This window comes from Callospermophilus lateralis, chromosome 16 (genome assembly GCF_048772815.1).
Source record: "Callospermophilus lateralis isolate mCalLat2 chromosome 16, mCalLat2.hap1, whole genome shotgun sequence".
Classification (NCBI taxonomy): domain Eukaryota; kingdom Metazoa; phylum Chordata; class Mammalia; order Rodentia; family Sciuridae; genus Callospermophilus; species Callospermophilus lateralis.
In genome coordinates, this window is record NC_135320.1 from 46,163,133 (window position 1) to 46,190,192 (window position 27,060).

Below are 27,060 nucleotides of genomic sequence, written 5' to 3' on the forward strand. Positions count from 1 at the left end.
CATCCTTGTCTTGCTCCTGAACTTATGGGGAATGGCAGATGTTATATATTTTACATTTTGTGATTAGTAGTTTTACATCTTTATAAATATTCTTGAACTTTAAAATAGATCTGTTGCTTGGTATAGATTTGATGACTTCAGGTGTTACCTTAAATATTTGTTAAGCAGAACCAGGGGAGTACTCATTCTAGGATAATTATTCCTGACTACTGAGGTGAGGCCTGTCTCAGTACTGTATCCACTACCCACGACAGGTGGCAGGTAGCAGTTGGTATCATAAACCCTTTCTGAGTGCCAGACACTGCTCCCTCTGCTCCTATGAAATGAGTCTCTAAACTTGAGTTTCCTTAAACACACACTAAGCAATGCTCTCTCCAATGTATGTGCGGACTGTCTACCAACCCCCAGGCCTCTCTGTGCAGCTTACTCTGTGTGACTTTATCCTGAACAGTGTAGCCACTTGTTTACCCTGGATTCTTAGCTCCCCTCCTCAGTTGGAGAGTCTTCTGAGTTTTTGTCTGAATTTTCCCACCTCATGTTACAACTTATAAATTGTTCTGGGGGACAATTCTTCATAGGCATCTGGGCAGAGCAATTGCCCAGAGCAATTTCAGATGTCATCTGACTCTGGAGATTCACTGTCCTTTGTTCCTTGGTATTCAGTGTCCTGAAAATAATCCTTTCATGTACTTTGCCCACTTTTTGTGTGTTTAAGGTACAATGATATGTCTGATACCTATTATTATATTTTGACTGAAAGATGAAACCACCCTTAATGTTTTGATGTACTATATGTAGTCATACTAAAAGTTAATAAGATTATGATAAAAATACAGAGTTGATCATATGCATATATAGAACAAATTGTTTACATTTTTAGTTTTTATAATTTATATTCTCACAACTCTCACTGCATATAAATGCACAAATACAATTCTGTCCACAGTTCAAGAAAATGTGTAAATTATGCTAAAATATGTAGTTTGAATTATGACTAGTATTCTTCCATTCTTTCAAAGATATTTATGAATTTATATGAATATTAAGGTTATGGTTATTTTTATATTACTAAGATGTCATTTATAATTTATAACTAAATAGTTGAATCTATGTCTTCAAATTCTTATACAAGATAAAAGCAAGGTTAACACCAAATATCTTTAGGGAATATGTGGCTAATATGTTTTATATATGAACATGGACTTTGGTTAAATGGGGAAAATATGAGATTATGCAGATTAAATATAAGCATTATTGTGTGGTATTAATTAGAAGACAAAAAAATAAAAGTCCTATGTACAGAGAAGAAAAGTCAAAGACAAAAAAAAAGAAAGAAAAGAAAACTAAATACAAGAAAGGCATAAGAAAAGAGAAAATTAAAGAAGTAATGCATGAACCTATGAGTGACAAGAGCCCAATCTAACTGGTGTAGCCTGAAACCAACATGTTTAGCTCTGTGGTCACAGAATAGGGCTTGCATTTTATTCTTAGTTTATTCTATAAATCTTTGTTGAGTGCTTACTTTTGCAGTTATCATTTAAGACAGAGGTCTATGACAAACTATGATCTGTGGCTTAAGAATAATTTTCCCATTTTTGAAAGTTAGTAAAACAGGCACACAAATAAAAAAACAAAAGAGGATGTATAATAGAGACTATAGTGATGAAAAAATCTAAAATATTTATTATTTGGTGATTACAGAACAAGGTTTTCAAATCCTGGTTAAAGATATTGGGGATAAGACAGGACCAAAGGGAGAGCCGAGCAGGAACAGGGAAGAAAACCATTCCCTTGGGGGTCTGACATTCTAGTGGAAAGGATGCTGAGAAAGAGTACTTGAGTGAATTGTATCTTCTGCCAGATGCTATGTAGAAAATTGAAGCAGGGAGGAGGTTGGGACAGCCAGAGAGGGGCGCAGATGGCCTCATGACCTATATGGTAAATGGTGATGGCAGGCTTGGATGAGGAGTGAGATGGGTCTCTGCATTTTGTTGTTGTTGTTGTTGTTGTTGTTTTTGAGGTGACAAAGGATATAAGGAGACAGTGCAAAACAGGGACTATCACTTTGATTGTGATTGCTCTGATGAAGATAGAGAAAGTAAGTGATTTAAGCCCAGGGTTTCGGGCTCCCACTTCCCTCCTTAGATACTGGGCACCCCCAGGACTTCTGGCTCCCTTTGGAGAGCAATGGCGTTTGGAGGAGGAGAGCTCATCCATGTCTAGCTGGGCTCTGAAAAGTCAACTGAAGAGTTCAGGAGAGTAAACTGGAGGAACAGCATCAGGGCAGGGTCCTTGGAGTGACAAAATTTCTTAGAGGAGATATTTCCCAGTATTCAGAATGTATCAAAAGCTGACAAGTGTAACAGTCTAGAAATTAAAATATTCTGTGGCTGGAGACAAATTGTTGCTGTTGTTAGCACCATAACATAATATCTTACCATATCAAATTGGTATTGAATGATATTGCTTTTATTAAAATGTTTGCTGAGCACCTACTATGCACCCAGCAATGTTTTAGGAACTAAAAACACAGTGGTGTCAAAAAAAATATAAACAGGATCTATCCTTGATGACATTTTCATTTGAATGCCATAGGTAATTTTTAATTTCGGTTACAAGTGCTGCATGTCAGTGGGAAGGAATGACTTAAATAGGGTGTGTGGAGGGCACCCAGGATTTGGCTTTGATACTAGTTATTGAAAGATGAAAAGGAGCCAGCTATTTCACTAGTGAGCAGGAAAGGCAAAGTGAATAAAAAAAAAAAAAAAAGAAAAAAGCTGTCTCAGTCTGATTTATAATGGTGGCAGTTAGTCCTCAGGTGGTAGTGTTAGAGAATACTTTTCTTTCTTTCTTTTTTTTTTTTTTTTTTTTGGTACTGAGGATTGAATTTAGGGGCACTTAATCACTGAGCCAAATCCTCAGCCCTATTTTGTATGTTATTTAGAGACAGGGTTGCAATGAGTTGCTTAGCACCTCACTTTTGCTGAGGCTGGCTTTGAACTTGCAATCCTCCTGCCTCTGCTTCCTGAGCTGCTGGATTACAGGGATGAACCCCTGTGCCTGGCTAGAGAGCACTAATGACCCTGTGGTGAGACTGGGCCTTTGGACTACCCTCAAACTGGAGGCTACCCTGGGGTTAGCCTCTCCTTCTTTCTGTTGCTACTACTCCTGCGACCAAAGAAGGGTATAGGGGAGAAAACTTCCCTCCAGTTACTAAGATTGACAAGCTTTAGGTGGTACCCTTGATTCACCTGCAGTGGCAGAATACAAGTCCAATTGAGTTACACTTTTATTATAGAATAGCAGAAAGGTAGCAACAGCATCATTAGTAATCTTGCCAGTAGCAGCAGCAGCTGGCATTTATTAAGAACATACATATGCCAAGTACTTTCAATGTAGTAATGATTTAGACCTCAAAATCATTCTGAGATGGGGATTAATACAAGCCCCATTTTCCAGATGGGGAAACTGAAATAAAGAGAATTGAGCAACCTGCCTGGTTCAAAATTGGTGATACGACCTGAGAACACACATGATTTATAGATAATGCACTATACTGCTTCTGTTTTCAAGGAATAATCTGGAAAGAGAAAGTAAATTCTAGGATATACTTTCATTTCATGCAGGCACTTTGAATCTGTTAAAAATTTTGTTACTCAAATCTCTTGTCTCCATTACTCTCGTCATTATCATGAATTCCTCTAGTTGGATCCTGAGAATAATGAACTTTTTGGTTAAGATTCTCTTTCTTTCCCCTCAGTCTGTATCCATGTTTGAGCTGGCTTTTGGCCCTTTAGATTCTTGGATAACATGTTCGATCATATTCTTTCTGCACTGTAGTTCTCCTTACCTTCAGCTCAGGTGTGTTCTCCTAACAATTCAACTCAATCCATCTCTTGCTTTTTCCTAGGTTTAAGGTTAGTTGTTTTGAATATTAGCAAGTTTGAAGAGGGAGGAGAAAGTACTCCATGAAGTTCACTTCTCAGCTGTTACTTTTTCATGTCAGGCAGTTAATAGGACTTGTGAAACTAAAATTCCTTACTCAGATAAATAACAGGCAATAAATTTTATGATACTGATAAGTTGGCCAAGTTTTCTACACATATGCTTTCCTTGCCTTTATGATTATGATTATTATTATTATTATTTAGTTTACTGTAAATTATTTATGTAAACTGACTAAATCTGGTAGAGTTTCAAAGACTATCTGAAAATAAGTTGGACAATAGATTTCATGGCATAAACCAGCAATAACTCTAAATACCCTAGGAATGAATAAACCAATAAATAAAAAAAAATAAATGGTTATTTACTTATTTTTTTGAGATGAAGTTCTCACTATGTTGCAAAGGCAGGTCTCAAACTCCTGGGCTAAACTGCTGCTCCTGTCTTGGCATCTCAACTAGCTGGGACAACAGGCACATATAGCTATCATGCCTGGCTTTAATTAATTTTTTTTTTTTTTTTTTTTGGTGCTTTTAGGTCAAAACTTTAGGTTCCCAGAGAATAGAATATCTCCAAAATTTGACTTACATATGAGAATACTGAATGAAAAACATAAATTAGAAAATCAAAATTTATTTTATTTATGTTTTAATTAACATGCAATTTATTTTATAAAATCCATTTGCTAATTAATCCCCCTTAATAGGTTTTACTTATTCACCTCTGTCTCTGCTACAGGTCCCTGGACAACATGACCCAAACACAGCATTGGCAAACATGGAAAAAAACATCCTTACCTTTGAAGAAGACAAAATTCCCATCACTGTTTTCATAAACTGCATCGATGCTAGGAGGCAGGCCCCGCCAGAAGTAGGTAATTTGCATGGGGTATCCATCCATCACTCTGTTGTTTCTCACTCGCCAAAACCACTGGTCCTGCAACCGAAGCAAAGGCCATCATCACTCACAAAGTGCAGGCCTCCAACGCGTGTCACTGTGCAGTGGTTGGGTGGATGGTTTTAAAGCTAAGTTCAACTCATTGTCACTGTCTTAAGTCAAAACAGTCAGGGAAAGAGCTAAACAACTGGACCACGGTGATCACAAAAGGGTTTGTAGTTAATTTTCCAGTCTCTAAACCACCCAATGTTATACAAAGTATAATGTCAAAGTACTTGATCTCATTTTACATATCTCCAAGGCTTTCTAGATGGAAAAATTGAGCACGCACAGGTCCCTGCCATCTGGGGATGTGAGTCAGGTTCCTGAATATGAGGGTAGGATTATGGCCAGGTATACCTCCTGACATTTTTAGAGAAACGCCACATCTCCATATCTGAGATGGTGGGAATGAACCTGGGCACCATGTCCTGGTATGCTCATGTCACACATAATGTCCTGTGAAAATATATGTAGGGCACTCTTTTACCATGTGTCATGGTTTGGGTGATAAAATATATGATTACCATAAATGGCTAAATTTATCCCCCCAAAAAAGGCATCGTATCAGATTACAATAAGGGTTAACTGCTTCTGCTGTCTGATCTCATAGTAATTGTATATGTAACACAGGATACTGTACCTATTCTTATCTCTAGTGAATAACACATGACTTGGTTCATTGTTGGTGTCTACAAAGTTGTGGAGTTATTAAATAGCCTAAGTATAGTGAACATGCTTCAAAACAAATACTAATGGAGAGAAAAAGAAATTTTACCAAAATGATTCATCTGGTGACATTAAATTTTTAGTTAAGTATTTTTGCTATACACACAAGTATGTATCACAAAAATTCTTCAGTTATTTTTTGCTTCTCTCTTGTTTTCTTCCCCGAACTTAGAAATTAATAAATGATTTGTTAGAGGGCTTTCCTATATTGTTAGCTAAGAATGGGTTAGACTGATTGGATTTTCTAAGAAGTTTCACTTATTTGAATATTCATACACACAGAGATATATGACACTAAGGATTCTTGGCTTTCTGGTAATAAGTAAAAATGAACATTTTCCAAATGGTTGTAGAGGGGTGTCTCATAAAAATTGAAGGGAGATCAGAAGAGTAGAGAAATGGGACCCAAGAAGAAAAAGGGGAGGGAATGGGAAACACTGGGGAATGATGTTGTCCAAACTGTATTGTTGTATTGTGTACATGTTTGAACATGTAATAATAAATCCCACCAGTTTGTGCATCTATAATGCACTAATAAAAATGTGGAAAATTTTAAAATGTTAAAGTTTTCTTAAAATCCTTTGAATATTTACTTATAAAGGATTAATTAAAAACTTAATTAGTAGCTCTGAGTTCATTTCCTATTCTTTTTCTGTACCCTAATAGCTATGTCCCAAAATTTGTCTTACATATAAGAATACTGTATGAAAAACATAAATTAGAAGATCAAAATTTATTTTATTTATGTTTTAATTAACATGCAATTTATTTCATTCTATTGTCATCTTTGTCTAGATACTAGTCACTAAGTTAATTGCAAACTAATATGATTAGTACACCAACTATAAAGGACTTTCTGAGAACTGGGCACATGGTAGCATTTGAATCATTGATTGTTATTATTGTTAAAATTACATTGTAACTAGTTATCCTACATTTCCTCTTTGTATTTCTATTTGCTGGTTTATGTCTCCTTCATTGTTCCCTTTATATATTTTAGCTGTATTGTGATTCTGGCTGTGTATTTCTTTCTCCCCCAAATTTTCTTATGTTATTAACCTTATCTTGATAATTTTCATGGTACTGGGTAGTTGAATTAAATGTAGAAAAATTAAACAGAATTTAAGATAAAAAGTTAGTTCATGAAAAGATTGATCCAGGAAAATAAATATGGGCATAAAGACCAAAAGCTTACTGCTAATGAAATGTAAGCAGTTAGTATTCTTAGCTTTGAAAAGAAAACAACAACAACAAAAAGTGAAACAAAACAGCATTTTGGTCTAGCTATTAGAGGGGATTTTAATTGAATTTAAAATCATGTGAGCCTCCAAATAAAATATATTTAGCACTTTAAACTATACACCAAAATAATAAACAAAAATGGCTAAACACCCTACTGCATTCCTATAAATAACTGACCAAGATTATGAAACAATGAAAGAGAAAGTTCTTAATTCTGAAGAATGAGAGGAAACCAGGTGAAAACCCTGCATTCCAATTTTTCTCAGAGAAGCACAGAGCTCTTTGGAACAGACATATGTGGCATACTGAAGATGGGAACACAATCCCAACTTGCCACTAATAAAGCCAGAAATGAAAGTCCTGACTCAAGATAAGCATCGTCAATTTGCAGAAATTCAGAAGGTGATGTGAACCATGGATGAATTCATGACTATTTCTTATTGATAGAAGCCTTGGCAGAGTCTTTTTTAAATTATAAATATTCCAGCAGTATGCCTATTCAACTTATCCACAACTTCTCATTTTAGCAGAAAGCAATGGCACACATAATTCAGAAAGCATTCTATTACAGAGGATGTATGCTCCTCCTACTGCATTCACCCCAGGTTGCCCTTTCAGAATTGGGACCTGGGAGCAATTCCCACAGAAAGGATATTTAACACGACATTTAGGTCTCTGTAAAAACTTTCCTTATAAGTAAAAAGTTCTCTGGCCACCCTAGCTAAAATTGAAGTCCTTCACTCCACCCACACACATCTGCTGACTGTCTTCACCTCCCTTACTGGCTTTATTTTCCTTTGTTGCATTTATCATTATTTTACATGATGCTTGTTTTACTTATTTTTTGTTACTTTTCTCTTCACAAGAATACAAGCTCCATAGTGGCAAGGATATGTGCCTTTTGTTCACTTAATGTTTCCTCATGTCCAGAAAAGTGCCTTCATGGAGTAAATGCTTAATAAGTATCTCTTGAAAGAAAACAAAACATAAGGAAGAAAGATCAAAGTTTTAGAAGCCAAAACTTTAAAGTTAAATATAAGTTTGTTCTCTTTATGGTCAAGATGCTTTCTTATTAAAAAATGAATAAAAGCTATGTGTGTGGTGGGGGGGGTCACAAAACTATAAAAATTCCACTTGAATAGGCATATTCTGTTTCTAGAAGGGAGTGATATTTAAAGGTCTTTGAACCATGGAGGAAAAACGTATTTGTTCTTATCCTTTCAAACAATATAAGTTTTGTTTTAACTTTAGATGTGAGGGGAAGAAAGGGGAATGAAGTCTCTGGAGCTCTACATCTATGGTTTATGTGTTGTTCTGGCCTCTTTTTATTTTGCTGTGGCCCTAATAGAAGAGGATAGAAGGAGATGGGATGCACCAATAATAAACATAAATAGCCTATCTGCAAAGTCAACTTATAAAAAAATTAGTGCTCAACAGTTACCAAATTGGAATTCTTATTTAAACACCAATATTTCGCTTAAAATATAAGCAATTATAGGCTTACTTGTAGACTTATTTTTCCATGTAGCATGGGGCCCAGAAAGACCATTTTGTTCACAGACATTAATCCACAGAGTACTATATAGTGTACACTAAGAAGCAGTAACATATAGGAGAAATTCAGTTTACTTTTTTTTTTCTATCCCATTTAAAATTCTGGTTTGTTACATGCATACTGTTTGCTAAGAACTATACAAGAAAGTGTCCTCTTGTTGTCTCAATATAAAGTGATGATATTATTTATATTCTAGCAGTAAAGGGTGCTACCTGTTCTGGACTCTTAATAAACCAATTAGAAGTGATCTATTTTCTCCTGTTCTTATTCATAAACTCATTTATTTAACCAACAACTTGTCTCAAACGGAGCATTTCTAGAAGTTGCCAGTGAGTGGTGGCTTCAGCTCCTCCCTGACCAGCGATCTTGGTCTTCCTTTAACCTTCCCATTTTGGATATAGCATCTCAAATCTCTTTTCTTCTCATCATCCTCTGTGCCATCAAACTAGACTGAATCATCACCGTACTTCACAGCAATGACTGCAATGCCAACCCAGAGACTGGTTTGCCTCCTACTGCATCTAGAATGAAATTCAAACTTGGGTCCCTGCCTGCATCTCCTACATAGTTAGTTCCTTGAGATCTCCCTCCTGCTCACAGTGCTCCACTTACATTGGCTTCCTTTCTTTGGCTTATAAGGCAAAGGAAGAGATACAATAGGCCTGAATTTGCTTCTACTACTTCTCAGGCAGAAAGGGATGTCTGAGGTAGTCAGGAAGATTTCCACCCAAGACCCGCTTTTGGCAGCCAGACTCATCTGGAGTCTGGGAGGCAGCAACACATGGGTAACTATGAACACGGGGCAGAAAGTGGGAGCAGTGCTGAGCTCTAAGATGAAGGTGGATGTCCAAATGTTTGTCCATTCCAGGTCACTGCTCTTTTGAAGGGGCAAAAAGAATAAATAGGAAATTTGAGGTCAACAGGTCTAGTGCCTATTGTTGGAGTGAGTTAGTAAAAGAAGTGTACTTCAGAACAGCTGCTTTTAAGTAGATGACTCTTTACCATTGACTTGCCGTATGGAGAAAAAGCAAATAATCAGAATTTATTATAAAATAGATTATTTGAAATTTTGTTTTATTAAAAAATAAATAGCATATGTTTGACCCTATATCTTGCAGTCATGTCCAAAATTACTGAATGCATTGAAATAAAAACTGAAACCAAGGCTAATAAAGATTGTTAGGTTAAGTTCATTCATTTTTAGGGTATTTTAGAAAAGTACTTGAATTCATCATAAAATACTTTTAATAATAAAATATATCCAATAGAAGTAGAAATCTTTAACATATTATAATTAAAATATTAGCTTTTCTAAATGGCTTAAATTTTAAAACAAATTACCAGATTCTGTTGAAAAGGTGATAAAGATCTTTGTTTCCCCAGAATAAAGAAAAGCAAAAAAAAAAAAAAAAAAAAAAAACTGATTTAGTATATTCAAAACATTATGGATTTATAAGCAAGTTTAGAACATCTATTTTTCTTAAAAAATTAGTTACATTACACAAAAATGTTATTTTGGTTTTGTTGAATGAAAATACTAATTATTTTAGTAATTCTCCGTACACACAGCAAACTTGAAAGCAATAGTTTTGTGTAAAATTTAATGAATTTTTAATATACTTGTATTATGTCACAGCAAGTAATTCTGTTTTGAGGCCATATATATTATGATCAAATGGAGCATGTATTAAATCTAATTACACAGTACTAAATATATTTTGTTTCTTCTTTAATGCATGAAGATGTTGGTTGTAGCATTTTTTACTGTAAAATAAAATATTTTATTTAAAAAACTCACAAAGTAAAAATATATAAAAAAGAAGAAAAAAATACTTGCAAACCTGAATGCAAAGGGTCAATTATTCTAATATGTAAAGAATTCTTAAAACTCAAGAAAAAATCCCCAATAGAAGATGTGCATGTTCAGTTGCCAGAAAACAAAAGTTTGCACAATAGGAATATATACACCACACCTCATTTACAAACCAGTGAAATAAAAGCTGAAACCATTCTGTGATACCATGTCTTTCTTATCAAATTCCTTTGATGTTGTGGCTTATAGACATAGGCACCCTGATACATTCCTAATAAGAATGCAAAAAAGGCACAACATGGCAACATTGAACAGCATAGTATAAGTATTTGCTCTTTGACCTAGTAATTCTTTCTCTAGCAATCTACCCCAGATGAAGATACATCCTATCAGATAAAAAATACAATGCAATAAAATGCATCACAAAATCACATAATAGAATTGAATTGTATAAGGTCTTTTATTGTGTTGTCATTTATGATGACAGAAGTGTGCTATCTTCAGTGGAAAAGAAAAGGAAAAAACCTGTATGTTAATATAGTTGTGTAGATTTGCAGATTTAGACCTAACTATTATAAAACATAGGTATTGTTTATTTTTGTATTTGTATACACAAATATGTAAAGAACCCTAACAGTTGTTTAATCTATATTTTAGGTGAGAATGTATTCATTCTTGAAATTTTTCTGTATATTTGAAATATTTTATAATAAAAAGTTAAAAACATAGTAATTTAAAAGTGTGAAAACACAGAGCCAATTACCTTATGATAAAATATTATGTAATCTTATAAATATTTGTGATGGCTAAATACTATTGTACCTACTGTAAGTTCATTAAACTTCCATTGACAAGCATTTATATTTGCTACAGTAAATAATGCTACAACCAACATCTTTGTGCATTAAAGAAGAAACAAAATATATGAAGCACTGTGTAATTAGATTTAATACATGCTCCATTTGATCATAATATATATTGCCTCAAAACAGAATTACATGCTGTGACATAATTCAAGTGTATTAAAAATTCACTGTTTTATATAAAACTATTGCTTTCAGGTTTGCTTATGTACAGAGAATTATTAAAGACATTATTGTGGTTAAAAAGAACAAAACCATTCATATTGAATTAGCTATACTTCTTTTCAATATTGGGAAAGAGAAATAAGATTATAACTTGGAGAAGAAAAAAAAAAAAAAACTAAGGGAGGCTTAATAGATGTATCTGGCAAAGAGAATGCCATTCTAGAAAGCTTTCATAATCTTATCACAACAGCTGACACAAACTGGTTTTTGGTATATAAACATCAGGAGAAAAAGCAACCATTAGAATATGCTTTTTCACGAAGACAGGCCTGAATGTCTGCAATGTGTTTGTAGACATGACTCTCAGGGTTCCTCAATCAAATTCGACCAGGCATAATTCTGGAAGAAAAGAAGCACTGGTACATCTAAATAGGCCAAAAACTTTAAATATTGCTTGTATTTTTAGAAAATGTTCAAAACATAGACTCACTGTATTAATAGAATTAAATAATATATTGACAAGTTATTATTAAAAGTCATTTCTAAATTCATAATTCAGAAATTCCCCTTCCTGTCTTAATGTTCAAAGAGGCATCTGTTATAGTTACCAGCTGGATTCAGAGAGGTAAATTCATTTAATAAGTAAAATGTACATAGGTGTTTCTTTTTTCTTTTTCTTTTTCTTTTTTTGGTGGTGGTGCTGGGGATTATAACCCAGGGCCTTGTGCATACAAGGCAAACACTCTACCAACTGAGCTATATCCCCAGCCCTGTATATAGGTGTTTCTAAGGAAAGGGAACTTAGTAGTTTCAGAATATTTGTTTACTATTTATGCTAAATTAATGTGATAGTTTTTATAGTCTCCAACGTTTTTAAAAATTCATTTGCTTTCAGATTAATTTATATTGAAAAATCTGGAGTTCAGTGTTGTGTCTGACATGGGCCACTTTCTTATCATTTAGTAATTATTAAATCCTGACAGAGAACATATTAATTTTTAAAATGTAAAATTTATAATCCTTGATGCAGAATCCAGTGAGGTACATGTCATAACATAAGTGCCCATTTTTTAAAATCCAATTTTCATACATAAAGAACAAGGAACCATATCATGCAAGTATGCTTTAGGCTTAGTATACAGAGACCTGAGGAGGAAGATACATGTATACTGACCCTGTTCTCTTTTCAATTTCTTATATCTTTTTCCATTTTTTCTTTTTAAATTTTTTTTCATTTTATTTATTCTAATTAGTTATATATAAAAGCAGAATGCAATTCAATATATATTACACAAATAAATCACAATTTTTCATGTCTCTGGTTGTACACAAAGTAGAGTCATACCATTTGGTCTTTTCATACATGTACTTAGGGTAATAATATCCATCTCATTCCACTGTCTTTCCTACCTGCATGCCCCCTTCCCTTCCCCTCCCTCCCCTTTGCCCTATCTAAAGTTTGTCTATTCCTCCCATGCTCCCCCACATCTCCATTATGAATCAGCATCCTTATATCAGAAGACATTCGGCAGCATTTGTTTTTTTGGGGGATTGGCTAATTTCACTTAGCATTATCTTCTCTAACTCCATCCATACCTGCAAATGTCATGATTTTATTCTCTTTTAATGCTGAGTAATATTTCATTGTACATATATATGCCACATTTTTTTTTTATCCATTCATCTACTGAAGGGCATTCTAGGTTGGTTCCACAGTTTAGCTATTGTGAATTGAGCTGCTATAAACACCAACGTGGCTGTGTCCCTGTAGTATGCTGTTTTTAAGTCCTTTGGGTTTAGACTGAGGGGAGCGTAACTGGGTCAAATGATGGCTCCATTCCCAGTTTTCCAAGGAATCTTCATACTGTTTCCAGATTGATTGCACTAATTTGCAGTCCCATCAGCAATGTATGAGTGTGCCCTTTACCCCACATCATTGCATTTCTTCTTAAATCTACTCTTGTTAAAAAGCACTTGGTGGTGGTTGCAAAGAAGAGAAAGACCATTTACTAAAACAATGCATTGTTAATACACTTTGTTTAGGGAAAGCTGCAGTCAACCAACAGCAGTGTACCACACAGAAATATAATGGTTTTGCTTTATGTTTTCTTCCACTAGGCTCTGAACATTATGAATATTTGTTAGGCAAGCTAAATTCCAATTCATATGCTATATAATTGAGAAAAACTTTCACTGGACAAGCCAAAACAAAAACAATAAAAATCCAGCAACTCCTTAAGAGTATATAATGTACCAGGCACAATATATCTGAGCCACCCAAAATGACAATAATACTTTCACTGTCTCTTTTATAGGTGAGAAAACTGAGGATGGGAGAGGACAATAGTGCTAAGTTTGCACTCCTATTAATCTGTGGATATAGTCAATATAGAGAGAAGAGGAAACCACTGATTTCAAAATGCTCTGTGAAATGCTATTGTAGCTGCCTCTATAATGGGCACTAATATTTAACAAATATAATGAGCTGCTGTGTCATTAGCACACCTATCAAGAATTACCATCCTTTTGTGACCCGAAGAAAGATTTCTTATTTGCAATAAAAATGATGTTCCTACTGAATAAAAAAAAGTACAGGGCTGTTTTTACTTATGGTACATAGGACAGTTTTTGACCACCCATTCAAAAGAGGTCTGTCTCCTCAACCTTTTTCTATCACAGTATCATGTTTTATTTTCTTTATAATAACAACTGTCTCTGAAATTCATATTTGTTCTGATCAGAGCATGTACCACCTCTGTCTTATTAAAACATTAAATTTCTAAGCCCTGGAACAATGCCTGATACTATTTGTTGAATGAGTATTCAAAGATAGGGAAAGAAAGAACAGAGATAGTGAGAGACAAACCAGTAAATCTTTTGCTTGGCCTGGAATTTACGGGAATGGACTGTCAACAGCCCAAGTAAGTGGCCTAACAGAAATCCCTTTTTGGAACTCTTTACTGCTCTCCTGGTGCCCACATCTACCAGCATCTTTAAACCATTGCATGGAAATTACAGATCATATACTCTTTCCCTGAGCATCATTATCATCCTTTGCTTCCTTCTTTTTCTCCTTCTTTTAAAGGTTTGCTCTATGTTTCATTTCCTCTAGGGATACTTGCTTGAAGCAGTGCCTCCTATTCCCCACAGATTCATCTTGACTTTTAGCTGAACCTACTGGTCATTGCCACAGCATCCTATAGCTCCTTTAATTCTGAACAATGCAGCAGGACCTAGTCATGCTGTGGAAAGTGGAAAATGTTTCACAATACCATTTAGGAGGAATCAAAGGTTTGAGCTGAAGCTGGGATATTCAGCTTAGTTTTCAATCAGATATGCTCTTTCTCCCCAGACCTCACCACATCACTCAAGTGGAAACTCGTTGGGCTGTAAGGTGTAGAAAATAGAGCAGATAGTCAATATTAAGAATAATATATGGAGCAGATATAGTCCTCAACAGATCCACTTCAAAGCCCTGAGCAATGCAGAGGGCCCAAGGAGGATGGAGAATGTAGGGGGTTGCCTAGGAGGGAATATGCCACTGGGAAATACTTTATTTTTCTTTCAAAAGGACACAGAGTTATATGTCAACAAATTGTTAAAGCCCTAGGTTGAATTGGAAATTGGCTCCTAAGAGAGAAGGTTAGACAGGGCAGAGAATTCCCAAGAAATTACAAAGCAAGAGACCCTGAAAGATTCCTAAGTGACTTTGTTTCAGAGTTCAGGAGCTGTTGTTGCCAAAACAGAAGAGACTAATCCTCATTACCATTATCTAATTGCTTTATGTTAATATGCTCTTGAGAACCTTCCTTCTGCTGCCACTGTTCTGCTGTGGTTTATTTATTTAAAAACAGAGTTCAAAAGGTAACTGTCCTTCCTTACACTCAAAGAAAGTCCTCACAAAACAACTTCACAGTTCAGTAAAAGAAGCAAGTTCTAAGACAATCCTGAGGGAAGAGTGAGGACCATAGTCACTCTCCACAGGAAAGCACTGGGTTATGAGTTCATTTTTTATCAAATGTAACCACTGTGTTTTAGCCTCTCTTTGCTTACCTTTGAAGGAAAAATTTGAAAAATTTCCATAAATGAATTTCCTAATTCTTCAGCTAAATAATAGAATCTTGAACAATTACATTGATATGGTCAAATAGTTTTTGAAAATCATTCTGAGCAAGTAGCAATCTAAAAACAGATGATGAATGAAATAAAACTGATGCCTAAGGTTGGAAACTTTGTGAATGTGTAGAAGCCGAACTTAGTAGAGGAGTCATTCTGGCTTAAAAGAGAGGATATGTCTCCTTCACTTGGCTGGAAGTTTTGTAAGTTAAGAGAAATTTCAGAAGGCTGTGATGGTGAGGAAGGATGGTACTGGCTTAGCTTTCACAGGAAAGCTTTAAAGGTGTTAGAGAAAAGGAAGCTGGCACACATCACAGAGAGAGAGAGTATATAATAACTGATGCTCCGTCAGGCTGATGGTAAAGGTGAGTAGGAGTGGATGCATTTCCTTAGGAGAAGAGGAAATAAGATTTGAAGGCTAGGAGGAATTCAGAAAACACATAGCAAGGGTGCATACGCTAAGAAGGAGGGGTGTTAACAAAGGAGGAGATATGGCAATTATAGAAGCAACTGCACACAAATGTGATATAAAACAGATTAATGGGGCATCTTGATAGAGCATCCAGTGATATGATTAGTAATCAGTATCTAAGTAAACAGGTACAGAAATGAAGGAATACAGGAAGCAGGAACTAAAGTAAAACTAATGTAGAACAGGAAGGATCTGTCAGGCTGCAGAGCACTGTATTGGGGGGGGGCGGGGGGGCACAGACAGTGGTTTACTGGAATTAGCAAGGAAAGCACTAGGGATTTCAAGAGGGAAGTATGTCACTGCAACAACTTGGGAAACAAAAGCACCTAAGTTAGGAAAAAGAAAGCACTTACACTTACATTAGGTAAATGCTAATTAGTGAAACACACATGGCAGGGTAGACACTGCTAAGTGAACAAAATACCACAGATAATAAAGTATAAGTTCAAGTTCTGCTCAAAGTGTTAAACAAGAAAAAGGATTTTTTTTTTAAAAACACATTAACATATAAGTAGGAATACTCCTCCTTGCTTAATCATGTATAGTACTTTGAATGCTAAGCTGTGCTGATTTGCATCTTTTATGTTAGGGGATATAGTTGGAAGTTCTAGTGTAATTGTGAGTACATAATCCTGATTTATATTTTTTACATGGATTCAAATTCACAAGAAAGAGAGGAGAGGAAATCAACTTATTTAGTAGAACAAATTAGTTTCTCTCTCTCTCTCTCTCTCTCTCTCTCTCTCTCTCTTTGTCTTCTGCTTATATTCAAAAAGAGAGATACATTCCCATTTATCTTTCTGCCAAATTTTCCACAATTTTCAATTTTACTTGATTTTTATTTTGTGGTTAAAAAGTAAGTTCCAATTGTAATTAGTTTTATACACATCATGGATGTAAATGAATCTCACTTTATGTCAGTCATCTATTCCTGGAAAATTAGGTATTGATTATTTTGTAAAGCAAATATTGCTGGGTGTGAGGTGTATGCCTATAATCTAGGCTACTCAGATTCTGAGGCAGGAGGAGAGCACTTTCGAGGCCAGCCTTACAACTTAGTAATACCATATCTCAAAAGAAAATAAAAAGGATTGGGGTGTAATGAAGTGGTAGAGTGCTTGCCTAACATGCAAGGTCCTGGGTTCAACATGCAGTATTGTAAAAGAACTGCTAATACTATTTCAATTAAACTAAAAGGCTAAATATTTAAAGGAGTGGTATTAAAAATAGAATCATTTTTATTTTAATTTTATAAGTACTCTTTCTATGCAAATGAGTATAAAATAATATAAAATCATTTTGTATTGAGACAATGTTTTTAAAGGTCAACTATTTATAGCTCAGTGTTTTTGATACTTTTGTGTTTCATTTAGACCCTTAGATTTGAGAGGATACCCGAGTTAGTGAGTTATCTTATGTATAAAATGAGTTGGTGATACATGGTCTAACCCACTGTTCCTCTAATTGGCGCTCAAATTCATTAGCAAAAATTGTCAATTATTTGACAATTTAAAAAATTAACAATACCTATTACAACAAAAAATGTGGCCACACCATATATTTTCATAAAACTTTGTAAAACACGCATTGTTCCATTTAATTCTAAAGCTGAAGTAAAATACTGAAAGAAGTCAAAGATAGTCCCTGGTAATATGCAATAGCTTTAGTGTTTTAAATATCTCAGTGATACAGCTTATACAAAATTAACACTGCTGTTAAATATCCTTCCCATTAATGTAAGCATGAATATCTGAGTTCAACCTGCCAAGTGAGATTAACAAAAGCAATCTATATTGTGTCTAGAAAATCTTAGAAATGGAAAAGCGTTTTCATCTTCTTTCTAACTGACTTCCCAAAATACATTCTTCACCTACATTAAGTTGATCTTGGGGCTGAGGGAATATTATTTGTTTTTTTAACTATTTTTTCTGTAGGTTTTTTAAAAAATAGTAAACAATCACCAGGATTAAGCAAAAGTCATTCATAATTATTAAAAATTCAGGGTTTTTTTCTACCAGTAATGACCAAAATATAATACAGACCACCTATTGCTTTGCAATATTTATGCAATCATTCTTATTAAATTTCTTAAAAATACAAGATCAACAATACCTACATTTTTTTTGAGATGATTAAAAATTTTTCCTTCTTTAGTCAAATTCTATCATTGTAATTATTTCTTACTCCTGAGAAATAGTGGAAATAGTGACTGCATCACAAAACACATCAAGGGAATATGGGCTAATGATCTTCTTCAATTTAATATTGTTTTGGTTCAATTCTTTTCGCGTAGAGTACTACACACTATCGTATCCCCAAAGTCACAGAAGGAAAAGAATTACTTCCACTCATACATACTAAAGGAAAAACAAATGAGGAACTAGAATGGCATAAACTGGACTATCTTACACAGACAGATACACACACACACACACACACACACACACACACTTACTTCCTGTTTTCTCACTGTGTTGAAGATATTCTCTCAATTGATGTATTCCCAATTAAGACATAAATCTTCTTTTTACCTCTTATTAACAGTCAAAAGGCATGGTTTCAAAAATTTTAAGTGATTAATTCATAGGTTTCAAGATACTGATAAATTATTTAAAATTGATTCTTCGGTTCTGAATTGTCAATATGGTAGCTGCAAATGGCTACTTAATTTAAATTAGCTGTATGTGATTAAAAGTCAGTTCCTCAGCAGTTATAGTTATATTTTAAGTGCTCAATAGACATAGAAGATCATGTCCATAAAGGATTTCAATCACTGCGGCAGGTTCTGTTGGAGAGTATTGCTTGAGAAAACATCACATTTTGGTGTGATTTGATGAATGTGACGTTTTCCCATTCTGATTTGTTTTAAGACTCCTATGCTACTAAAAGAATAAAATCCTAAATGCAGCTGTGGTGCAAGACTATGGGAAATGTTGATTGAAATAAACCTTTGGCATTGGAGATTTCATTGGGGTCAGTTTTTAGCAGAAACACTGTAGTTGTTGATCAGGAACTTGAAATGTTGCTACAGCTCTGCTGGTGCAGTCAGTTGAATGGCTAACTGTGATAACAGCATCATAGGTAGAGAGAGGCACTATGACCTCAACTTTCAGAATTTTTTTGTTTTAAGAATCTGAGGGAAAATGTTATTTAGTTAAAGATCTGACTAGACTGCTCTTTCATCATCTTTGCTTTGCTGTTTCCATTTGTTGGTTAAACCTTAGTTTAATGTTACCTTTTCAAAAAAGATCCTTCTGAACTATTAAAACCAGATTAGTCCTATATGGTTTTGATAAGTTTCCCTCCTACGCCCAGATATTAAAGGCTGGTCTGTAGCTCCTGGTGCAACTGGGAACTGGAGGTGGTGGTGCCTTTGAGAGGTGGGGCCCAGTGGGAGGTCTTTTGATCATTGTGGGAATGCCTTTGAAAGGGAAACTAGGACCCTAGCTACTTCTTTTTCTGCTTCATTCCTGGCTATCAAGAGTTTGCTGCACCATCCATTCTCTGTCATGGCATGCATGTTTCCTTGCCACAAACCCAAAGCAGTAGTGTCAATCATTTACAGATTGAAACCAAAATGTTGAGCCAAAAAAGTAGATTACCTCAGGTATTTTGTCACAGTAGTAGAAGCTAACTAAGACAAAGCCCCTTCCTACCTATCTCAATTCTTTGCTTCTATCACATTACCCTGTTAAATTTTCACCATCACATTTACTTATGCCCTAAATACTTATGTATATTTATTTGACTTTTGATTGTTTCCCCCCTTTACTCAAATAAAGCTCATCTTTGAGGAATTTTATGGAGTTCACTAAGATATCCACAGATCCTAAATGGCTGCCAGGCAAGGCAAGTACCTTGTAAATATTTATAGTATAAACAAGTCAATGAACACATTGGACAAGAAATGGAGGTGAAAACTATTCACAGTGGAAAAAAACATTTTTTTTAATATAAAGGCATTTCAAAATTAAAAGCATTTTCTTTTCTTTCTAAATTTTCTAAATTTGATATTTGCCATTCATATTTATCAAGTGTTATATCTGAAGTATACTAGTTACAAAGCTATGTATTTACTCATGTTTACTTTTTAAAGTTAAATGAAAAGTCAGCCTAGCTGGTTGCAGTGGTGCACACCTGTAATCCCAGTGACTCGGGAGGCTGAGACAGGAGGATCACAAGTTCAAATCCAGTCCCAGCAAAAGTGAGGCATTAAGCAATTTAGTGAGACCCTGTCTCTAAATAAAATATAAAAAAGTGTTAGGGATGTGGCTCAGTGGTCAAGTGCCCCTGAGTTCAATTCCTGGTACAAAAAAAGAGAAAAGCCTAGAGCTTTCTGAGGTCTCAGTTCTGTAGACTACTGCTCCTGCCTCACCTCTGCTCTCTCTCCTCCAGGAACAAGAGACTGAGCTGCAGCCATAGCTTTTAAAGATACCAGAAAGACACCCATGAAACCAGAGGTGGAGATACATTTGAGTTAGAATTACCCTCATCAGGTGCAATGTAAAATTGCTAGAGAAAGCTTATGTGGTAACTTGGTCACAGGAACAAAGGAAAAGAATCTCAAGGTTAAAGGACCTTTTCCACGCCTACCAAGACTTTGAGAATCACTGTAAGAAAAACTCTATATGCAAAGGTTCTAATTCATCGGATAGCTTCCAGGTGAAAATCCATAGGCAAACCACTGACTTGAGCAGTCCTTCTGAGGTTGTTAAGAAGATTACTCCCATCAGTACTGAGCCAGGAGTTGAGGCTGAAGTCACCATGGCAGATGTCTAAGTCAACTATTTAATAAACTGATTATTTGTTGTTAAAAAAATTATCCTATAATAGATGAGACCGGCCATCTGTAGGAGTAACGGATTTAGGTGGTGGTGGGTATCTCTTGTGGAGACCGGGGATGTGTACCAATCTAATGAAGAATGATAAAAGAACTTAAGTCTCAATTACTACAATATTCTTAAAAAATCCCATGAAATAGGAGGTTTTGAAAATAGGAAAGTTAGATAGTATATTGTCTAGAAGAAAGTGCACAAAAATCAGACTTTGGTCAGGGACTTTCATAGTGCCCAGGAGAGTATATGTCTTGAAACCTTAACACAAGCCCCATGTACTATTTTTAACTATGTGCTAACAATATCACTGGGACCAGTGGACTATCCAACTGTGATTGGTTCTATCCAACTGTGATTGGTTCTAGGGATACCATTAAGCTTGTCTGTTTCAGAAGTAGCCTTCTGAGTATAATGTGGTTTATGATCCAGAATTCTCTTAAGCATAAATAATCCATGTTTATCTTGATAATTGCTAACTGTCACTATAACTGATGTTACCTTTTTAGCTTATGCTTCATCCAATTTTGTGAATTTCGTAAGCTGGCTGAGTCTTTTTGAGCCCGAATCACTGGAGGCCCATAAACCCAAGGATTAGATTTTAAAACATTGCTAATCCCACTTGCTGGATAAGAGCTGGTTCTCTTGCTCGCCATTTGTTTTGTTTTTTGGTGCGGAGGATTGAACCCAAGGACTAAACATGCTAAACATGGATTCTACCACTAACCTACACCCTAGCCTTTCCTGGCCATTTTTAACATCTCAATGCAACTGAGAAAAGATAGTGCAATTCTGATTTAGACTATCTTAATATTGTTTGATTTCTAGATTTGGGTTGTTCTTTGTATTTAATTATAAATAAAATTTCAATTAAATTGAATTTAAAAAGTTAAAACATAGAGTAAAGAGAATAATCACACATGTGCTTGTTGATATTTAAAAACCCCCAAGTAGCTTTCTTAATAGCAATCATTTTAGGCTTTGGCTAGGTGGGAGGATTACAAATGCTGAGGCTTTCTGCCCTATTTTAGGAGTGCTTACATTGGGACATAAAGCACAATCTTAAGTGGCATTTTCCTTCTTTATTTTCATATATGGATTAGCAATTTCAGCAATACTATAAGTATTTTCATGTTTGAAATTCATAATTAAAGACCTTTAAGAAAACAATCTCTACATAACATATCAGAGTTTGCCTAAAATCGACATTGAATTCCCACATTATTATGATATGCCACACATTTATTTAGTATAAGGCGGGTCTGTTTGGGGCTTAGACCAGGGTGGAGTGTATTACTGGAAATAACAGAAAGAACTCTTTATTTCACATGTAACATAACTACACACTGTGTGTTCTTGGGGAAGTACTGTAGTATATTTTTAATATGGGATAATTATATTCATTTACTTTTTCCTAAACATGCTTTAGCTTTAAAATAACTATTCTATGGCAGTGTCTTGTTCATAGTTCAACAGAATTCTTGAAAGTAACAAATAAATGCTAGATAACTACAAATTCCATTGATGAATATTAACCACCAAAATGATTTAAGATTATTTGTGTTATTGTTAATTTGTAGGCTAATTTATAAAAAAATTAACTATAATTATCTGAAATTATTGATATTTTTAAGAGAGTTTAAAAAAAACACAACAAAATTAACTAATGATGTTATTAACTGATTTTTAAATTTAAGTAAGATAAGCTATTGCTTTACTTTCAAAATCATTTACTGACCAGAATTATAAAATATGAGATACACAGAAGAATGTGTCTTGCTGTGTTTCAACTGTTCTTTAGTTTATATAGCACAGAGTTTAAAAGATGGGTTTATTTTTATAATTTGTAAAGTATTTTACAAAATATTTATGATGTTGAAACACAGCTCTCAAGGGAATGAGAGGGGCAGATATGAACCCGCAGCATGTCTCGAAAGAAGTGATGTCTTTGTTTCCCCCACCCAACCCTTCAAAAGCACAGTTTCAAACTGAAATGTCAGCAGTAGGAAAGTTTGTCCATTTTCTTTCCAGTCTCTTGAAAAACTGTTAGTCCCTTGTACTGCAGCAGCACTTAATAGGTTTTACTTGGTGTGTTATGCAAAGCCTCTCTGTGAGCCAACATGAAAAAGTCCTTTAAAGGAATGTCAGCAGCTTTAGAAGCTGCTTGTCAAGAGGATTTCAGTTTTCTTTCTCTGGCCTTCTTAACCACTTTCAAAGGTTTATTTCATTCCTAGTAGTTTCCATATTATTAATGCGTATAGCTTGCAACTGTAATTCAGGGTGGGCCGCATAGTTACAAAATTATAGACAGAGTTGATTAGGTATAAAAAGAAAAGACAAAGCTCCACAGATTTTACAGTACATTAAAATTTTACTACTGGCTATGCTTAGTGGTATGGAGGAAAAGAAGGCAACAATTTGCTAAAAGTCATTTAAAAAACTATTAATTTTGCTGTGAAAATTGACTTAACTTTTTGCAATGTTATGATTTTTATTATTATAATTACAGATAAACTAAACTGTGCAGAGGGTTTTTATTTGTTTTATTTATTTATTTAGTTCAGTAGTAGTGTATGTCAAAAGAGCGTTGCAGGGAGTCCTCAGTAAGAGCTTTGGACTCTGGTTTTGATTCTATCTTCTGGCTTCAGTCTTGTGTGCATTAGAGCAAGTTGTTCATGTCTCAGTCCTTAGCTCCCCATACATATAAGACATTTGAGTGCCTCTTTCATTTCGAGCATAAAAATTATAGTGAAAATAAGGGTGCAGTTTGTCCCTGCCAAAATTCATGTTGAAATTTGGTTGGCAAGGTAGCAGTAATATTAGAAGACACAACCTTTAAGAGGCATCCATGTCTTTTTGTACTACTGGATTACATTTTACAAGAGCAGGTTATTATAAAGTGAGTTGGCTCCTTTGTCCAGTATGTGCCACCCTGCTCCTGCCATGTGATGCCATCTGCCACGTTATGATGTAGCAGGAGGCCCTCTCCAGATGCTGCCACCCTACCTGGAGTTTCCCTGTCACTAGAACTGTGAGCTAAATAAACCTCTTTTTCTTTATAAATATCTCAGTCTCAGATGTTCTTTTAAACCAACAGGAAACAGACTAAGATAGGGTGAGCTGACAAGTTTCCCACTCCAATAAAAATTACTGAGTCATTCACAAGAAGTATTCTATTGATACTTGAAATATTTGAAACATGAGTGACAACAATAAAAAACTCTCATGGTTAATTAGTGAATATTGTTTCATAAGGTGATGTCCTACTCTCATAAATAGCATACTTCAAAACTGAGTACAACCTATAAAGTTGAATCTATGCCTGATTATCTAATTATCCTATGACAATGTAAACATGTCCCCAAGAATGTTTTCCTGAATATCCTCATCAAGTTATTAGCAGAGCATTCAAAAGACTTGTAAACCACTGATTATCTAGAATGAGTTCATCTAATAAATACCTTTTTTTTCCCCCCTCCTACTTCCAGAAGCTATCCTCTATGCTAGGCACTAGTACTGGAGCAACAAAAAACACAGCAGTCTAAGAAAACCAATATAACTTGTTCAAATTTTGAGCACATAAGACCTTTTTTAATTTTTGTACCTCACAAGATTTTGAAACACTTTGTAATGCTATTCCTAAAATACTGCAGAGGAAAATAATCGAAATGTTTTCTGTAGATTGTTTGTCAATATTTATTGAATAAGTGTACAATCCTGACCTACAATTCTAAAATCTAGAGAGCTTAAAAAAAAGAAAGATGGTTCTTGAGTTTAGCACAAACTTACTTGGCAGACGATCTCAAAAACTTATACTAGCACATTTAGGAGTACTCTCATTATTGGAATATTATAAGTTTCACCAAAGAAATATTAACTAAAAACATTAATGGTTTAATTGTAGGGTGTTTCTCTAGACCCTATGAGGATATTATGCATTGAATTACTCTGCTGAAATAAAAAGAAATTCGGATTTTTGAAATAAAAACTGGCTAGCCACAAGAGTTTTTGATCATTGATTTATGGATCTGTGATCATACTTTTTAAAAAAAATTTACATGGCCACATGGTATTAAAATAAAGTCAGCACTTCAGTAGTCTTATTGCAAATTCAGGTGGCAATAACAATGACAGTATTTTGAATGAGTACAGCATTTCATTTTCTGCTTCCTTGGTTCTCCAGAAGAACACTACCCATTTTTGTTTTTTGTCTTGGGGTGTTTTGAAAATAAACAACAACAACATCAAAAACTACAACAAGTTCAAAAAACAAGGAATTTAAGTTCTTGGTCTATCATCTGAGTCCTTAGGAATATAATTTCCTGCCAGACACAGTGTTATGTCCAGAGACAGGAGCTGTCAGAAAGATTGATTAAAGGCTTTCTCGGCAGGCATGTGGAGACTGATGGAATTCATCAAATACACAAGTCTCACATGAAAGCCACACCCTCTTCTAACAAACATTGTCTAAATATGGAGCTATATGAGTGTGTATGTTTTAACTTTATTAGGTTTCCCACCTTGACTCATCCATCATTGGGAACCTGAGAAAATATTCTAACACTTCACATTCTAACATTGAAATACTAGAAGTGATCACATTTCATTTATTACATCCAGTGGAAGCTGCTTCCCTCAGACTCTGAAATTTGAGTACAGTGCCTCTGCAGTGACAATTTCATTGAGAGGAAAGGCATTTCTGAGGCAAAATTTGCTTTCCTAATGTTGGTTTTATTTCTACCTCTACACCTATTCAAAATGTGTCCCTTCCTGCCGCAGATTTTTAAAATATCTGAGGTCTCCTGCAATAGTCCTTTGGGTAATCTCTATTAGAAAGTTGGTCCTTTTAAATTTTCTTGACATGAGTTTTATGTACTTAATCACAGAAATGTTTTATGATTTTGGTTTAAACTTGAATTATTTGGAAGGTAAAATAATTTATGTAAGCCGTATTTATCCTCATTAAATGATTTTTCAAGAATATTTTCTATGTACAGATTCATCCTACTCAAGCATTTTACTAAGAATAGGAACAGAAATCTTCTGTTAAAAAGAAAAAGACCAAAAATTTGGGACACAGAATGCTCTCTCCTTAACTGAGAGATTAAGATGAAACTGAGATTGATGATAAGAAAATCCATAAACTTCTAAACTATTCAGATTGAAGACACATTACTAGGAAAAAAAAAAAGATGATATATTAAAGATTATTTAATTAAAAAAATAGGTATTCAAATGAAAAAAGTGGAACTTTCAACCAAGTTGAGGAAATTTGGGAGATATGGATGGTGGCAAGTACCCAGAGTTTGCAGAACTGTGAGGATTGGGGCATAGTCTTCAACATTGCTAAGTCTAACAAAACTTATGATACCAACTATATTGCATTAGGGTCCAACTACCAAGTTAGAGAAAAGAGGCCACATAAGACTGACCTTGCTTCTGAAACTAACCCCAAGTTTGGGGATTCACAAAGCCATTCTTGGGTTTCATAATCTGTTAGTCACAAAGAAACCACTGAAAACTATTTCATTCATGGTTCATTATATGGAAGGGATGCAGACAAAAGGAAGAAAAAAAAATCAGTCAAAGGAAGAGATTCGTTGTGGTAAGTGGGAGAAGGTTCCATTGTTCTCAGGATGGGTCTGTTACAGTCCTTTTATCAATTTGAGACAATATCCACAAATGTTCTCATGTAGACATGCTCAACTGAATTTTGTTGTTCAGAGTTTTTATTGGATGCTCATTATATTACCATGATTGATTGATTGCCCACACTGTCTCTATGTGAACATATACTATATGATCCACCTTAAATCACATGGTTGGTTTTCTGGTGTGTGGTGGATCCACCCTAAGATCCAGTATGACAAGTCCCTTCCCTAAACAAAGACACTCTTATCAGTTACCACACAGATTACCTCTTGTAAGGGCAAGGGCCAGACAGACCTCTCTTTGGAAATGCCAAAATAGCAAGTATTTATTTCAAAAGTAAAGAATGCTACTACAGATTTTAAAAAATATGTAAAACCAAATGCTTCGATGGAAATACTTAATATTCATTGACTTTGGAAAGGAGGAAAGCAAAGCATAAAATAACTTTAGTGACTAGTCTCAACATGACCCACTCTAGTTTGACACTTTTGAAGGCAAATCCAAATATAATGTTATGAAAATGATTTTTACAAATACACAAATTAAAAAAACAGAAGAGATGGATAAAGTCTATAAAAAGGTAGGGAAAATTATATCTAAACTGGTGAAAATCTTTTCAAGCTGATTGAATTGTACAATCACTATTTTATTCTCACTCTGTGAATTATATATGCATATAAAGATTCTTAATGAGTTATTTACCTTAACTACCATAATAATGGTGAAATATATTTTCATGT

The 27,060-nt window shown here is 34.7% G+C and overlaps 1 protein-coding gene and 1 pseudogene across 1 annotated transcript in view; one reads left to right on the forward strand and one right to left on the reverse strand.

Annotated features, from left to right (window-relative positions):
• Mmp16 (matrix metallopeptidase 16) overlaps positions 1-27,060 on the reverse strand; it is a 253,800-nt gene that overhangs the window by 26,983 nt on the left and 199,757 nt on the right. Inside the window, exon 7 of the mRNA XM_076836056.1 lies at positions 4,743-4,881. Within this exon, the coding sequence (XP_076692171.1) occupies positions 4,743-4,881 (139 nt within the window). The remainder of the gene's footprint in view (positions 1-4,742; positions 4,882-27,060) is intronic.
• Positions 15,705-20,615, forward strand: LOC143382318 (small ribosomal subunit protein uS10 pseudogene; annotated as a pseudogene).